The 16,824-nt window shown below is 47.5% G+C and overlaps 1 protein-coding gene across 3 annotated transcripts in view; it reads left to right on the top strand.

The window, feature by feature from the left end:
• Window positions 1-16,824, top strand: part of GALNT18 (polypeptide N-acetylgalactosaminyltransferase 18) — a 354,931-nt gene that overhangs the window by 285,001 nt on the left and 53,106 nt on the right. For 2 of the 3 annotated variants that reach the window (XM_060018497.1, XM_060018496.1), the window contains exons 8-9: window positions 1,102-1,239; window positions 6,735-6,830. In XM_060018497.1, coding sequence (XP_059874480.1) covers window positions 1,102-1,239; window positions 6,735-6,830 — 234 coding nt within the window. The remainder of the gene's footprint in view (window positions 1-1,101; window positions 1,240-6,734; window positions 6,831-16,824) is intronic. The other variant, XM_060018495.1, reaches the window with a different exon arrangement.

Below are 16,824 nucleotides of genomic sequence, written 5' to 3'. Positions count from 1 at the left end.
CATGGTGTCGTCCTCTGAGATGTCACCCGTCGCCATCTGATCCCCCACTGGAGGGACCCCTTTGCATCCTCTGCTGTGGCATCAGCTCTTTCTCAGCTGCTTCTGTGCCCCGTTCAACAGCTGGGGTGCAAGCCCAGGGCTTCCCCTCTGCTCTGGGACCACAAGAAACATAGGGGCTTCTCTCTCGCTCTCACTCAAGGACACATCCATGTCTCCATGTCTACTCCTTGTCTGCTGCATGTCGATGGCTCAAGGGCCACCTCTCTGGTACACCTGGGAAGTGAAAGACACAGTGCTGTCTATGCTAAGCCCCCAGGCCTAAAGAGATAGGCTGCTTCTCCCATAGGGACTTGGTCTTAAGAGGCAGAAGGGCAGGCTCCTAAAAATGCGCTGGGTAAATTTTAATGCACAAACTCCAGACCCAGGTTGATTGGGTTCAACTCTCAGGTCCACCACTTATTAGCTGTGGGACTCTGGGCAAGTCACCCAGGAGGTCACTGAACCTCCCTTTGTCTCAACACTTCATCTGTAAAATGAGGATTATATGGTACTCCCTCATAGGTTTAAATGGGACCATGTACATAAATTTAATATAAGTAGAATATAAATATATGTGCCTGTCTCGTGCAGAGCACAGCCTGACACATTGTGTTATGTAAGACTTAGCTGCCATGATCCTTAGGAATAGTAATGTAATTAGCATTATTCCATCTTCAACTCTTTCCCTTCCCTCTTCCTCTCCCCTAGCAGTTCAGAATCTCTCATCTTATCTCTTGAGGGAGAGAAAAACCTTAATCAGACTGTATTCTTCCCATTTCTTTCACTTATACAAAGACTACAGCTTTTTTTTCTTTTAGTAATTTTTAAGGATTTGCATCTTTATTTTCAATGGCCTTTGATGACAGTCCCCATCAGTGCTGATCTGATGTTTCACAGACCAAACGGAGACGGTTATGGGGCCAAGGCACACGTTGGGAAGTGCATGAGTTATATTCCCAGGTTGTCCCTTCACCAGACAGTCTCCAGAACCATGGTTGGGGAGGTTCAGGGAAAAGCTGTGGCCTGGTGGTGGCTGAATCTCTGTGTTTGCATCCTGTGCAGGACTCAGGAATCGACATCGGGGACATCACTGCAAGGAAGGCTCTGAGAAAACAGCTGCAGTGCAAGACCTTCCGGTGGTACCTGGTCAGCGTGTACCCAGAGATGAGGATGTACTCAGACATCATTGCCTATGGGGTGGTAAGGAGCTCGCCCCTCGGGGTTTCGCCCAGACGCAGACAGAGAGCAGAACCAGAGAGAGGTGTGGAGAGTCAGGGAGGGGAAGAGCCTCTTGTCCCCCAATATGGGACGTGTGGTAGACCTGTGGACAAGAGGCTGATTTCTGGAGCTGAGTGTGAGGCAGCCTATGCTTTCATAGCCCAAACCTCTCCATTCCCTTGAGAGAGGTGCTTAGTCTCTCCTTTACAGTCCTAAGCGATTCAGCTCTGGCCCCAAACCTGCATACCCCACTTAATAAAACAAAAACCTGAAGTCAGGTTAAGATTGCAAGACAACGTAACAAACTCCACTGTTCCTCAAGCATGGGTGCCTGAAGTTCTACCAACCAGCCTTCATGCCTCCCCCACCCACGGGGCTATGTCTTTCACTCACACAGAGCCTCCTGGTAAGGCATTCTGGGAAATATAACCTTCCTGAGTTGCTGTATTTTGAGGGATGTTTTAGTACCACTTATCGATTGGCAGCGAGCAGTTCTCCCAGCAGAGGCAGCAAGATGGAGGGACAGAGCAGAGGGTTTGGACCTGGTTCCTATCTTGACCCAGCCACTTCCTGGGCAAGTGTCTTAATGTCTTTTGGCCTTAGTTTCTTTATACGTTAAGTGTGGTAAAATAATACTGTCCTCGTGGGTAGAAGAAAGTCTCAGATACATAAATGTATTTTGTGTCTAAGGTTAAAATACTTTGAACATTATAAACTCTCCCATTCTTCCAATATCCCCAGGACCATACAACTCTCAAGGTATTTTCAATACCTGATTGATTTTTGGATATCTCACCTGGTTTTTGCTGACTGAACACATAAAGATTTTCTATGACAGTTAAGCCCTCAAAACTATCCCCTGGGGCCACCTGCCTTACCCCCACCCCCTGCTGTGTTACAGATGGGGAAACAGAGAGGCAAAGTGATTTGCCCATATTCACGCAGTTAATCAACAGTGAAACTGAATCTGAAACATCAGCCTCTGATATCACTGTCATTCCTCCCTTTGCAGTGTCCCCTCAGACCTTTTAGATATCCCAGGATGAAAATTTGAAGGAAGAACTGAGGCCTCTTCCTCTGATGACCTGTGCTCAGAACTGAGTTCAAGGCCTGCCTCGGCAGGAACATTATGGGTACAACGTCAGCCTGGGAGGAGAAGAATCCTTGCTGAAGCGTTGGCCTCAGTGTTCCCTGGGGGCCTCCCAACTCTCACATCCTAGGATTCTAAAGGAGACAGAGCCAAGGTCCCAGGAACTCCCCCCTTCCCACCCTCCTGCAGGGCCTCTGTTGTCCCCGGAGGCCAACCTGTAGGAGGGGGTCATATCTTCCCACAAGAGTCCCCATGGCATGGCTGACATGTCCTGAGAGAACCGCCCAGTAGCCTCTTGCCTCTCCACTTCCCAGGCTGGTATAATTCAGATGTCAGAAAACTCCTCAGCTGGCGCCGCCCAGCTGTTACCTGAGGCTCCAGATCCTGTCATCACCGTGGAAACACACTGGACTGTGAGGTGCCCATCAGTCCCATCTACCTCCCCAGAACCATCCTGAGGATGCGGCAGTTACTGGTACCCCTACACTCAGCCCATAGCAAGTTGTGTGTGCTGCTTGGCCACTGTTGAACCCAGCCCAGACAGAATAGTTATGCTACTGTGGCTCCAGAGAAACTATTGGCCCAGACCTCTGGGAGCCAGGGCAAGCTTCTGGATTCATGGTCTCACCAAGCTATCAGCTGTAGCTAAAGAATGTTAGCCAAACTCAGCCAGAGAAGCGGGGAAAGCAATACGGTGGAGGTGTATGCACACAGCCATTGAAATTCTGGGTCTTGGCCCAGGGCGTTCTTGTCTTCCAAGCAAAAGGGTCTCATCTTATGAGCACATACAGCAGGTTTACCATGTAGTCTCCTCACCACCGCACCCAGAAACCTTTGGTTGGTCAAATAGTGAGTGGCACATACGGGCTTGTGATCCAGATCCGTCTGAGTCCACAGCTGGGGCTCTGTTCACTCTGTTGTGCTGAAAAACCTCCACTTGCCACCCCAGAGGGCTGAGCTGTGGCAGCCGTTCCTGGGCCTGGTGGGGGTCTCTGACCCCCTGCATGTTCATCTGCCAGCTTCTGTTCAGGGCCCAGCCAGCCCCCCTCCCTCCTGCCTCCTCAACAGGCTGGGTTCTTACGTGAGCAGAGATATGCTTGCTCGTCCAGGAGCATAATGAACTCTTAATGGGGGCAGTAAGGTGACAATGGGCAGGGCAGGATGAAGCACAAGAGCAAGAGGATTTCTGGGGCTGAATGTTTCTTCCTGGTGATTACTTTTATTCTGAAATGGAAAGACCAGATGTCTTCTCAGGGGCACGTTGTTTTTTTTTTTTTTTTTCTTTTTCCCTTCCAACTCATGCCTAAACTGCATTGCTCAGGTCAAATAACCCCCTGGGATTCTCAGGCCATTGTCAAGTCTATATAACCCTGCCCATTAATCCAGTAATAGGTCCCACTGATGCCTCCTGCAGGCTGAAGGGCCTGTGGGCCCCGTTGTGTGGGCATGGGCATCCGCCTGGATCACCGAGCTCCGGGCCTGGGGGATGGCATGGCTCTGCATAATCCCAGCTCTGGTGCTGACCGTAGAGATAGAGCAGCATCTGGAAACAGACATGCCTGCTTCTGAACATTAGCTTTGCTACTTAATCACTACGTGACCTTGACAGTTTGCAAAACCTGAAAGGTTATTGTCACATCACTTCATGGGGCGTCTTTCACAGTCTCAGGGATCGTCTCCATTTGCATGATGGAAAGAGCTTGGACTTTGGAGACCGACAGACTCCAGCTCTGCCATTTGTCCAGCTATGATGCCATTCATTCACTGTTCATTTTCTTCATTCATTCACACATACTTACTGTGTAATATGTGCCAGGGCTGACCCACGTCGCAGGCAGTTAGAAAGCCTGAGAGCTAGTCTGGTGACTGATAGAGGAGACGGGCAAGTGGAGAAGTGACAAGAATACAGCGTGTTAAGTGCTGCAATCAGAGAAATGGAGGTGTTGGCCTCACACCCAGATGTGGGTCAGGAAAGGCTTCCAGAGTGACAGAGAAGCTGAGGACCACAGGAAGAGGAGGATTCAGTCAGGGAAAAGAGAAGGCCAGGGCAGAGGGTCCATGCAGTGGGAACAGCATGACAGACCGAGAGGCGTGCAGAGCTTCCTACGGTAACACACTTCTTGCACCCTTAAAAGAGATAGTATTACCGATCTGGCTATGTTATTTTGAGAATTAGGTGGGATAACGCATGGAAAGCACTTCACCTGGGACCTGGCACATAGATGCAGTCATAAAAGCTAGTTTCCCTGAACGGCCTTCAGAAAGGTTATAGCGGTAATAATAGTAGCTAACAATTATTGCACGTTTGCTATTTGTCAGGCCCTGTGCTGAGTACTTGTAGATATTGTTTCAGTTAATCCACAAACCTATGAGGTTGGCACTAGTATCATCCCTATTTGAGAGTGAAGGAAACAGACGAGGAATTATGTTGCTTTGTCCAAGGCCACACAGCTGGAGCCAGGATTCTATCTCAGCCCTCTCTCCCAGCTTCCTCAACAGACCACCTACTTAATGGGGGGTGGATGACACAGAGCCAAGGAGGACTTTATCAAAAGGCACCACCCACCCCTCATTCAGAGGCCAGCTTTGGGGATCCAGGGGAGATCCAAGTCTGACTTCAGGGCTTTCTGGAACTTTCTCTTTGCAGTAGAAGTTAGCAGGTCTCACTGATGGATTACAGTGTTCGGCTTCAAATGTGACACCCACCCCTCCATGGGCTGTGGGAGAAGTCCAGAGAGTATTTGCATATGCTCCTCCCACACAGGCCAGCCACGTAATTGGTTTATGATAGAGGATTTGCTGCATCGATGCTTCTGGGGCCCTGCCTAGGGAGCTGACACATGCTCATATTTCTGCAGAACCCCTAAACTTCAAGTTTGAGATTGAGCTGCTCTCACCCAGTAAAGGAAAGGGAGCTCGAGTGAAAATGATTTGCCTCTGTTCCTTGTCCCCTGTCAAGAACAGGGGTCGCATAGAGCACACGTGGGCCTCTGGTTATCTGTTCCATTTCACACCCCTTAACTGGGTTCACTGCACTCCTGCCACGTCCATCAGTACTACGAAAACTTAGCTGCTGTCTGCCTCTGGCCTTCCCCAGATAGATGACCCACCTGTGGCCCATTGCCCTGGTCTCCCCTGGATTCTGATCTCCAGCCTCCTGTTGTGAACAGAGTGCTTTGATTGCTAAGAAGAGCTTGAAGCTAGCTCAAGTTTAGGTGGGTAAAGATACCACAAACTCTCATGGGCTTAGGAACTAAAGTACAGCTGGACATGAGCACTTGAGCTGGGAAGCCACTCAGACTGCGGCGGGGGCAGGATGATCTCTCTTGTCTCTAAATCTATCTGCCTCCTGCCTCATCTCCTCCTTGATCACACTGGATTCCTCTGCTTGCACATGGCCCAGCAGATCCACCACACCCAGTCTAAATGGCCTCACCATCCTAGTGGCCAGCACCCACTGACCACGGTGTCTGGTCTCTCATCTGGACTCCTAGGACAGAATAAGAGGATCATGAGATAGTCACATTCCAGAAAGAGAAGGACCAGGAGAGGGGAGGAAAGAAAGACAACTGTTAATTCATTCTAAGCTATTTGTTGGTGCCTGCCACGGTCTACTCAGCTATGGCATGCGAGCAGGACCATGTGGACTGTAAGCTGCCCTTTCCAAAGGCTGAGAGTGAGCTTAAGCCGGAAGGGGACATTGAATACCTGCTTTCCTACCTAGATGTGGTAAGACATTGGTTCATGGTACCCAGACATTTGTTCTGTTGATTGCCATGTGCTTGTAGGTGAGGATAAGAGATACCTCTCTCTTTCCCTGCTCCCACTCTGGCCCCCCCTCTCTTATTCTCCCACCAGACCTCGCACTCTGGAGAGCCCTCATCAGCTGGGCCTCCGCTGGGGCCTGGCCAACCACTGCTGGATTTGCGGGAAGCAGAGAAGGCCTGGTCCTAGAGGATATCCCAGGCCCCCAAACAGCTGACATGTTGCCCACTTCCCCCAACCCTCAAGAACAAAGACTTCTATCCACGGACTTCTGAAGGCCATTATGCCGCCCTTGTGCAAAAGGAGGGGGTGAAAAATCTAGTAGCGTCGCGTGTGTGTGCACGCGTATCTTTTCTTTTTACCTAGACTATCCCAGCTCCGCAAACCCAGCTTGCTGTGTAACAGCATCCTAACGCTTCCCCTCCAGAGGAGGCTGGTCTTTCCTCAGCACCTTGATGCAAGGCAAAAGCTGGTGCTTGTTGGTTTCCATAGTATTCAGAGGGCCTCGGATTGCTTATGGAAGCAGAGCCTGTCTCAGTGGAATGCTTGTTTCTCCTGATTTAATGCACCTGTTTCTCTGTTCCTTTCTCTTCGGTGTGGCCGCCTCTCCTCTGGTGTTCAGCTGCAGAACTCTCTGAAGACTGATTTGTGTCTTGATCAGGGTCCAGACACAGAGAATATTCCTATCGTGTACATCTGCCACGGGATGACGCCCCAGGTGAGTGCTCTGAGAGATCCCCGTGCACGCGTGTGTCTGGTGTGGGGAAGGAAAAGCTAAACCCTGTCATGGCTACTCTGGGCCCAGAGGCCTTGGGAGCTTTTCATTAGGAAGTATCCTCATGAGCAAAAAAGCGAGTCATACCTGCCATGCCTGGAAGGAGTCTGAAGGAGCAGATGCTGGGTTGCCAGGACCCCCTGGGGTGGGGCACAAGGAAGGCGATACATCTCTAAAGAGGAACACCTGCCTCCGTTGGGGAGACTGTGCGTAAATTACAGCCCTGGCTCTTGCAACCATGCCTTTCCCTAGCAGGAGGGAACCCAAAGTTCCCCAGGCTCCCTGATGTCTCAGAGTCCCTTCGGAGTGCCACTTCACAGCCTCAGGCTCTGCCCTTTAGTAGATCATAGCTGGGACCAAAATTTATAGCCATGAGATCCTTTCTAGCTCCTCTGACTTTCTGGTGGAGAATAAAGGGAAGCTACCAGGAAAGTAAGTTATCCCCCCAAAATTCTCCATTCATAGCCTAGGCTTCAGATATCTGAAGAGGTTGTTGAGACACCGGCAAGAGAAATGGTTTATTCAACAGAGTACAGTGGGCAATTCTTGACCAAGAGTGCCGTAGACTGACCTGTTATGACTTGACATTTTCAGAGTTTACTTACCTTACCTCCAGAAGCGTACAATGATTTTTAAAAGATATCTTAGTATAGAAGATGCGTATATTCGTGCAATTGCAATTTAGTGCTTAAAAGAGTTGTTACCTGCCTAAACACACAGCTAAAGGAGATTGCGATGTGTGTGTACCCGGTGTACGATGCCGAGACTTCCCAGCAGCTGTCCACCGTGATCTCCACCACCTTGTCCTTTCTGTGGGCCAAGCTGCTGTGACATCACTGAGTGGTCAGTCACAGGTCAGCAGATCGCACTGCCTTCACACCACACAGTATAGCAACTCATTCTCCATTATTACAATGGTGTGACATTTTTAATGAGTGACTATTTTTATGTAAACTTTTTATTGACATAGAACATATATACAGAAAATAGACAAATGATAAGTGTACAGGATTAATGAATTTTCAGGGCAAACACACTCGTGTAACCAGCACCCAGATCAAGAAAAACCATTATTGCTTGATTTTGAATTTTATGTAAATGGCATCATAGGGTATATGCTTTCTCATGTTGGCATCCTTCTTCCATCATATCTGTAAAGTACTTCCTTACTGTTACGTGTAGTTGTAATCCGCTCATTTTTGTTACTATGTAGTATTGCATCTTGTGGATATACCATTTTCACTATATAGTCTACTGTTGATGGACAGTTGGACTATTGCCAGGTTGGGAGAATTATGAATACTGCTGCTGTGAACATCTTGTCCATGTCTTTTGGTGCACATATGTACTAATTTCTTTTGGATTTATACCTAGGAGTCGAATCACTGAGCCATAGGGTTGACATATGTTCCTTTTCTTTTTATTAGTTATCTATTTTATACATATTAGTGTATATATGTCAATCCCAATCTCCCAGTTCATCCCACCCCACCCCCCAGCTTTCCACCCTTGGTGTCCATATGTTTGTTCTCTACATCTGTGTCTCTATTTCTGCCTTGCAAACCAGTATATGTTCATTTTCTGTAGACAGTACCTACATTAGTCTGCTAGGGCTGCCATAATAGAATGCCATAGGCTGGGTAGCTTAAACCATAGAAATTTATTTTCTCAGTTATGAGGCTTAAAGTTCAAGATCAAAGTGCCAGCTGAGGGGCTTCCCTGGTGGCGCAGTGGTTGAGAGTCCGCCTGCCGATGCAGGGGACACGGGTTCGTGCCCCGGTCCGGGAAGATTCCACATGCCGCGGAGCGGCTGGGCCCGTGAGCCATGGCCGCTGAGCCTGCGCGTCCGGAGCCTGTGCTCCGCAACGGGAGAGGCCACACAGTGAGAGGCCCGCGTACCGCAAAAAAAAAAAAAAAAAAAAAAAAAAAAAGTGCCAGCTGTCTGCTGAGAGCTCTCTTTCTAGCCTGCAGATTGTCGCCTTCACGCTGTGTCCTCACGTGACGGGGAGAATAAGCAAGCTCTCTGGTGTCTTTTTTTTTTGTGTGGTATGCAGGCCTCTCACTGTTGTGGCCTCTCCCGTTGCGGAGCACAGGCTCCGGACGCGCAGGCTCAGTGGCCATGGCTCAAGGGCGTAGCCGCTCCGCGGCATGTGGGATCTTCCCGGACCGGGGCACGAACCCGTGTCCCCTGCATTGGCAGGCAGACTCTCAACCACTGCGCCAACAGGGAAGCCCTGGTGTCTCTTCTTAAAGGAACACTAACCCAATTGGATCAGAGCTGTACCCTTATGACCTCATTTAACCTTAACTTGAAGATTTGGGAAATTCTTAGCCTGTTCACTTTGCAAAAAAATGAGAAAGCTTCTTCTGGAGAGAATATCAAGAGTGTGACTGAACAACCATTTGATTAAGAGATCATGGGTGGGATTCATGACTTAATTAGTCATCTCACAGCAGAAGGCATCAGTAGAGATGGGCTTATACCAGCAGAGACACTGCCGGTTTGAACTAGAGAAAAAGTGGGGCAGAGTGAAGGAACGCTATTGGACTTCTTGGATTCTATAAGATGGGACCACATAGCTGTTCAGTTGTGAACATACACTATTCCTCAAGAAAAGGGAAGAATAGTACTGAAGGTGATGTAGAGATCATCAGGGCTGCCACTCCCACCACAGGCCCAGGGGTAAGGCCATTCCCTCAAAGGATAGGCCTGCTGCTCTGGTTTCAGTGGGCAAGGATGACCCAGTACCAGAGGGGTAGGGCCAAAGCAGCGAGCACCTTGGGTGGGACCACTCCAGAGAGCTGAAGGGGCAGGCGGCCCTGCAGAGACATGAGGGTGATGCTGCCACCCCAGTGGGCCTGGAGGGCAGAGTATCGAGACAAAAGATGATTATTCTTGAGCCTTAAGATCGAGTGGAATTTGCCTTGCTGTGGTTTGGGCTTGTTGGGGCCCATCGACCCTTTCTTCCTTTCAACTTCTCCCTTTTGGAACACGATCATCTATCCTATGCCTGTCCCACCATCACATTTTGAAAGCACATAACTTGTCTGATTTCACAGTGTCTTAGCTGGAGAGAAATTTTGCCTCAGGATGAATCACACCTTGTGTCTCACACATATCTGATTTAGATGATATTTAGATGATATTTGGACTTTAGACGAGTTGATGCTGGAATGAGTTAAGACTTTCGGGGCTGGCGGGATGAAATGAATGTATGTTGACTGAGAGAAGGAAAGGAATTCGGGGGGCCAAGAGCAGAATGCTATTGACTGAAATTGTGTCACCCCAAAATCCACGTGTTGCAGTGCTAATCCTGACTATATTCGGTGTAAGGAAGTAATTAGGTTAAATAAGGCCATAAAGTGGAGCCCTGATGTGAGAGGATTGGTGTCCTTCTAAGAAGAGCCACCAGAGAGCTCCTCATTCCCTGTCTCTCTCTCTCTGCCACGTGAGGACACACCAAGGAGGGAGTCATTTGCAAGCCAGGAAGAGAACTCCCTCACAAGAAACGGAATGCCAGCACCTTGGTCTTGCACTTCCAGACTCCAAAACTGTGTGAAAATAAGCTTCCGTTGTTTAAGCCGCCCAGCCTGCGGCATTTGGTTATGGTGGCCAGAGTCATCTAAAATACTGTCAGTTTTCCAAAGTCGTTGTGTTACTTTTTACCCCCACCAGCCATATATTAGAGTCCTAGTTATTCCCCGGTCTTGCCAGCATTTGGTACTGTCTGTCTTTTTAAACTTCTAGACATCACGGTGGGTGTATAGAGCTATCACATGGTAGTTTTAATTTGCATTTCTCTGATTATAAATGCATCCAGGCACCTGAGTCTTCAGTTGTTCTTGAGTGTGAGTCAAGACGGCCAGGTCAGAGGGAGTTGGGTCTTTGTGTAAATTCCCTCTCTGCTTTGTAATGCCTACGACCAAGGACACAACAGGTAAACTTTCTTTTAACAAATCTGTGTGGAAACGTGCAGGGTTGGTGCTTATCTAGGTCCCTGACCGAGCGTCAGGTGTTTCCTCCGTGGGGTGATGGCTGTCTGTTCAAGCAGAGGCTGCCGGTCTGCCAGGTGCAGATGATTCAATACGGGGCAGCCTGTGTTGTCAGGAGTGTGGATTCTGGAGCCAGCTCGCCTGAGTCCAGATGTCAGCTTTGGAACTTTCTAGTTGGGAACCTTCGGGCAGGTTTTTCCATCTGGGCCTATTTTTTTAATCTGTAACTTGTGGATTAATAACGGTATATACCATAACGGTTGTTGAAAGGATGGAATACATTTAAATAGTGCTCAATAAATGTTAGCTATTAGTATTGCTATCATGATAATATTATTATTATCACTGCCCATTGAGCCTTGCTCAGTATAAATACCCTCCAGTTTCTAACTCCAGCCCACATTGGACTGACTTTCCTTGGCCTCACGTGCCATGTGCCGTAGGTGCCTGCTCTGGTCAGAGCCGGCCCATAGACTACGAGAGCATTTTGCTACAGCAGCAGAAAATGCAGGGGTGTAGGGGCGAGGGCAGTGAATGGGGCGTGAGGAAGCCTGAGTCCTGGGCCTGGTCTTGCCACACATTTGCAATGTCACCTTAACCCTCCCTGGACCTTTATTTTGTTTTATTCTTTTATTGAGGTGTACTTTCACACTAAAGTACACACATCTTAGGTGTGCAGTTCAATGAGTTTCCACATGTGTAGACGCTGTACAGGCACCACCCAGATCAAACTCATCGCCCCAGTGGGCCTCCTCATTGCGCCTCTTGGTCAATACCTCTACACAGAGGTAATGACAATTCTGATCTCTAGCACCACTGATTAGGTTTGTCTGGGTCTGTATTCTTATCTGCAAGCCAGGAAGTTGGACTGGCCATCTCCAGGCCCAGCTCGGCCAGCTCTGACAATCTGCTTACCTCGAATTCTTTTGTTCTGAAATTCAGTTGGCCTGGGAAGCTGTGAGTTTGTGCTGTGCTTGCCAGGAATTCTGGGAGCTGCCTTCCCTTGAGGCTTTGTAAATCAGCTTCTCGATGTGGAGCTGCAGCAAGCAGACTTGGGTCCCCCTCCCCGTTCCTCACAGAACCCTCGTATAAGTGGGCTGTATGTGGAACAACCCCAACTGGGCCCAGTCGCCCTCTCCTAGCAGGCCTGCAGCTGAGGTGCACAGCCCAGAGGTAAGGAGGCTTGAGACGAGCCTCAGATCACACACACTTCCCAGAACAGAGAGGTGTAGGTACTCTGCCGTGGCAGGAGTTTGTTGAGTATGGCCTTCCCAGTGAGTTGGGAGAGCTGGGGAGAACTGGGTCATCCTGGAGATGGGCTGTGTATCCTTGGCGGGAGTTCATGCATCCACTAGGGGTGGACATGGGTACAGGGGTAAGCGATGGGTGAGGAGGCAGGGCCTCTGGCTCTCAAGGCTTCCCAAAGGCATCCACTAGCCCTTAAGAATTTCATTGGCTCATGGAAGAGACGAGAAAAGGAGGAGCTCAGGGATATCACCTTAGTACAAGGTCAGGGTACATCTCAGAAGGGGACTGTGGACAGATACAGGCCTCAGGGATACTCTGAATCTCCCAGAATTGATCCAAATTAAGTGCTCAATATTCATTTCCAGGAACATTTTCCCCTCCTACTAACAGCTCTCAGCAAATCTCTTGGTACCATGGCCACAGAGGTCAAGGAGAAGCCAGGGAAGTTCACAGATGGGACTGCCACGTCCAATTATGCAGGTTGTGCACTGTACAACTCCAGAGGAGGGATGTGGTACCTCACGTTGTCTGGGGAACAGAGACCTGCCCTAGGTGACAGTCTTTCTGGGCTCTGTTATGAAACCTCACATGTTCCTCCCCGAGCATCACACTTGATAGGAAGAGTAAAAATGTTGAAAGGCAAATGATGAGGTATAGAGTGGTCAAGAACCAGACTACCTGGGTTCAAATCCCAGCCCTACCACTTACTAACCCGGTTCCCTGGATAGGTGTCATAACTTCTTTGTGTCAATTTCATAACCTATAAAGTAGAGATTATAGTAGTGTCTACATTTTAGGATTGTTATAAGAATTAAATAAATTGATGCACGTAAAACACTTAGACAACAAACCTGGTACACAGTCATTGCTTACTAAATATTGGATAATTATTACCAGATTGGTAAAGAGATTCAAGACCACGTCCTTACGAATGAGAATTGTTTAGCCTGGAGAGGAGCAGATTTAAGAGAGACATGAAACTTCCAAAATTATAAGGACACAGATTTTTTGACTGAGTGTAAAGGAAACTTTTTCCAGTCATTGGCTCAGGCAGTCGTGGCCTCTCCGTCATCAGAGGTGGCGGGCTCCAGGGGCATTGTGCAGGGTTCCTATGTCATGTGGATGCTTAAGCTGAGAAATCCCTAAGGGCACCCCCACCCTGAAGTTCTATGGCTTTTTAATTCATTACCTTTTTAAATTTTTCTTTAACGAATGAGAGTCCATAATTTGCCAGATACTGCTCTTGGCCTTGCGAGACAGTGATGAGCCATATGGAAGTCGCTGCCCTCATGAAGTTGCCATTCTAGTGCTGGAAACAGACTTTTCTATATTATTTCATCCTCAGTCTTCAACCCAGCCAGGGCTTGAACTCTTTTCTTTCTTGGGAATTGTGTATATGGCCACAGTTGAGCTGCATGCCTTGGATTTCAGCCAGGCAAGAATGGTGAAGGAGGAAGAGGACAAGAAAGCAGGACTGCGACCTGGTCAAGTTCATCTTGCCGACTTTGAGGATGAACTTCCCTTCGTTGCTTCCTTCATCCAAATTTCTAAGGTTTTTTCATTTGGGGTTTTAAAACCAGAGAGAACCTGTATCAGCCAGGTAATAATCAATCCCCAAACCTCACTGACATTAACCAAACAAGTTAATTTTGTCAATTCAAAAAAGTAAAACATTTTACATTAAACATTAAACAAGTTAAAATGAACAAGGGATAAAAACGTATTTAACTCATTAATAAGGGAAACAGTAAGCAGGTACTGAAAGTATTTGAGGAACTCAGTATCTGTAAGCATTTTCTAAAAAAGAGTGTTAGAATAAGATTATAGATTAGATACAAAAGTCGTTAATGTCCTACAGGGAAATAAAATCATAGCCTTTAATGTGATCTTTTCTACCCAGACAGGAATCTAGAAGTTAACGTTTAACTTCATAGTGTCTGGGTACTAATCAAAAGGTAAATAACAAAGTCAAACACAGGTATATTCTCTTGGAAAATTACATACTCTTGGGTGGGCTTGTTAGACGACGCTCCAGTTATGATATTTAAAGGATAGGTAACCTCCCGTCCTTTTTTGCCTTATTTCCAGGTTTTAGGTAGTTCTCTTAGTCTTTTCACAAAGTTGGCTAAAGGTGGGGTGACTCTCCAGGCCCTTAGTGACTTGGGTACCCTTGTGGATTCACAATCGAAGCACATGGACTTTCCCCCCCAATTATTTCCTAGAGCAGCCGTAACAAAGGAGTGCAGACTGGGTGGCTTAGAGAACAGAAATTTATCATCTCACAGTTCTGAAGGCTAGAAGTCCAAGACCAAGATGCCAGCAGGGCCGTGCTCTCTCCAAAGGCGCTAGGAAAGGATCAATCCCAGGCCTCTCTCCTTAGCTTCTGGTAGTTCCTTGGTTTGGGGCAGCATAACTCCATCATCACATGGTGTTCTCCCTGTGTGCTTGTCTGTGTCCAAATTCCCCCTCTTTATGAAGATGCCAGTCATATTGGATTAGGGGCCACCACTCCAGAATGACCTCATCCTAACTTAAATAATTACATCTGCAGTGTAATTGTTTATTATACTTATTTCCAAATAAGGTCACATTCTGAGGTACTAGATGTTAGGACTTCAACATACGAATTTTTGAGGTACACAATTCAACCCCCAACACCCTCAAAGAGGAAAAGTGTGACTAGAAACCTGACTTCCGTGCCTCAGACGAAAAGTGCCTCACATCACTTCCTGTCACATTCGATTCACCAGAGCTATCACGTGGCCCTGCCTCACTAGAAGTTAGAGTTTTCTGGGTGCCCAGGAAGCCTTGTCTCTGCCACACAAAGTTAGGTATTTTCTAAATCACTTCCTCCTCTGACAAATAAGAAAACAAGAAAATGGCAGCTGGGGATGGGAACTACTTGCCTGGGGTCACAGCAATCTACTACAATCTACTGGCCAAGACAGGTCTAGGAAGGATGCCTGTATTTTGTGTTCCATTTTCTCCTCCAGTTTCATTCATTCATCCATCAAACACATGCTAGGTTGTCTTTCAGGAAGTCCTCATATTTTGAAAAGTTTCATTTCCCTTGAAGAACAAATTTGGTCTAGTGACAGAGTGGCATTGTAGAGTAACTTATAGTGGGGCCCAAAGACATCAGAGACCCAAAGGCAGCTTGGACGAGGAAGAGGGGTGGGGTTCACCTGTTTCAACCCTTTGAGAGATTCTGCTTAAACGTTGTTTAAAAAGTTCACTCTGATAGCATTGTGATATTCCCGGGTCTCGGAGAAGGCCTTGGGTAGGAGAAAGCCTAGTGTAACTAATCAAATTAGTGAGGTGAAGTTGCTGCTAAGCATGCTAATTGGTTAATGAGTAAATGTAACCATTTTATTTAAATTAGCAGCAAATTTCAAGCAATCCTCAAAATAACTGAGAATATTAGCCCTAATTAGTGTAACAGCCTGGAAAATTTCTTCTGCTGGGAGAAGTGCAACAATGGGGTCTCCCCACAGGCTCTGTTTATTCAGTCGATCACTCATTCACTCACTCATTCCTTCATTTGCTCATTCAACAAACATGCATTGAGTATTATGTTAGGCCAAGAACTGTGAGAGGCAGAGGCAGCTTTACCCAGGTCCCTGACCTGGAAGAGCCCCGATCTAGAGAGGGAGTTGGACACTTAAGAGATTACCGTTTATACGGTGCAACCTACGGCCCCAAGCCACTTTCTCATTAGGCCATCAGAGGAGAAACGGGACAAGAAAAGGTCTGAAGACCTCTCCCATTCTTTCTGCCTGAATCTTCTAGACTGTAAAAGACACAGGGGGGAAAAAGTGCTTTTTCCACAGGAAGGTAAATTTTTGGCTGTAGAAGAAGGAAGATGAAAGGAACTTAAATTCTTTCTAAAGTTTTTGAAATACTGAAGCTGCCACGTTTATGCTTCAGGAAGTGCTTTTTGACTCAAGGTATAAACATTAGAATTGAGTTGAAAGAAGTCTTCTATTTACCCCGGAGATGAATTCCCTGTTAGATCAGGTAATGTGTTTAAGAGAAGTGTGGAATTGTAGATGGAATCTGTTGCCTCTGCTTTTTGGAATTTCTAGAATTTCTTCATTTTTTTCTCACTTGGCTCTCCATGCATATCCACACACATGCAGAGAGAGAGAGAGAGAGAGAGAGAGAGAGAGAGAAATGAGTGGGAAAACTAGCTTATTTCTCTGTCTGCTAATCACTGTCTAGAAGCTGCCATTCCCACGTGGGGTCATGACAAAGCCATCACTCCTGGCCTGGCCGGCAATGCTCCCAAGGCCAACGCATGCGGCATCAGAGGCCCTTCCTGAACTGTGCTTGCACCCCCAGAGCTTTCGAGTAACATCTGAGAGACAGCTGAAAAGTTTTACTTTGTGGGACGAGAATTTAACTCGCCAGCCACTTCTCTGCGACCTTTGGCAGACTTCTTCACTTCTCTGCGATTTATACCTATAAATAAATGAGAATGCCAGGCACCAAGTGGTTGTGAGGTTTTGAAAAACTTCCCTGAGTTTGTTTCTCGGCTTCTCGTGTGTGATTTTATGGCCCAGGCATCAGCTGAGGACTGTTAGTGCAGGGCCCCCGACTGGATTACGGTCCTGGGGGAGCCTTACCCTGTCCTGAAACTCTGGCTGGCCACCTCCAGCTCTGCATTATTCGGGGACTAATCCAAATAGGATTATTT

The sequence above is a fragment of the Delphinus delphis genome, chromosome 8 (genome assembly GCF_949987515.2).
Source record: "Delphinus delphis chromosome 8, mDelDel1.2, whole genome shotgun sequence".
NCBI classification, from domain to species: Eukaryota; Metazoa; Chordata; class Mammalia; order Artiodactyla; family Delphinidae; genus Delphinus; species Delphinus delphis.
The sequence above is the reverse complement of the archived record's forward strand: the minus strand, read 5'-3'. Positions and strand labels throughout refer to the sequence as shown.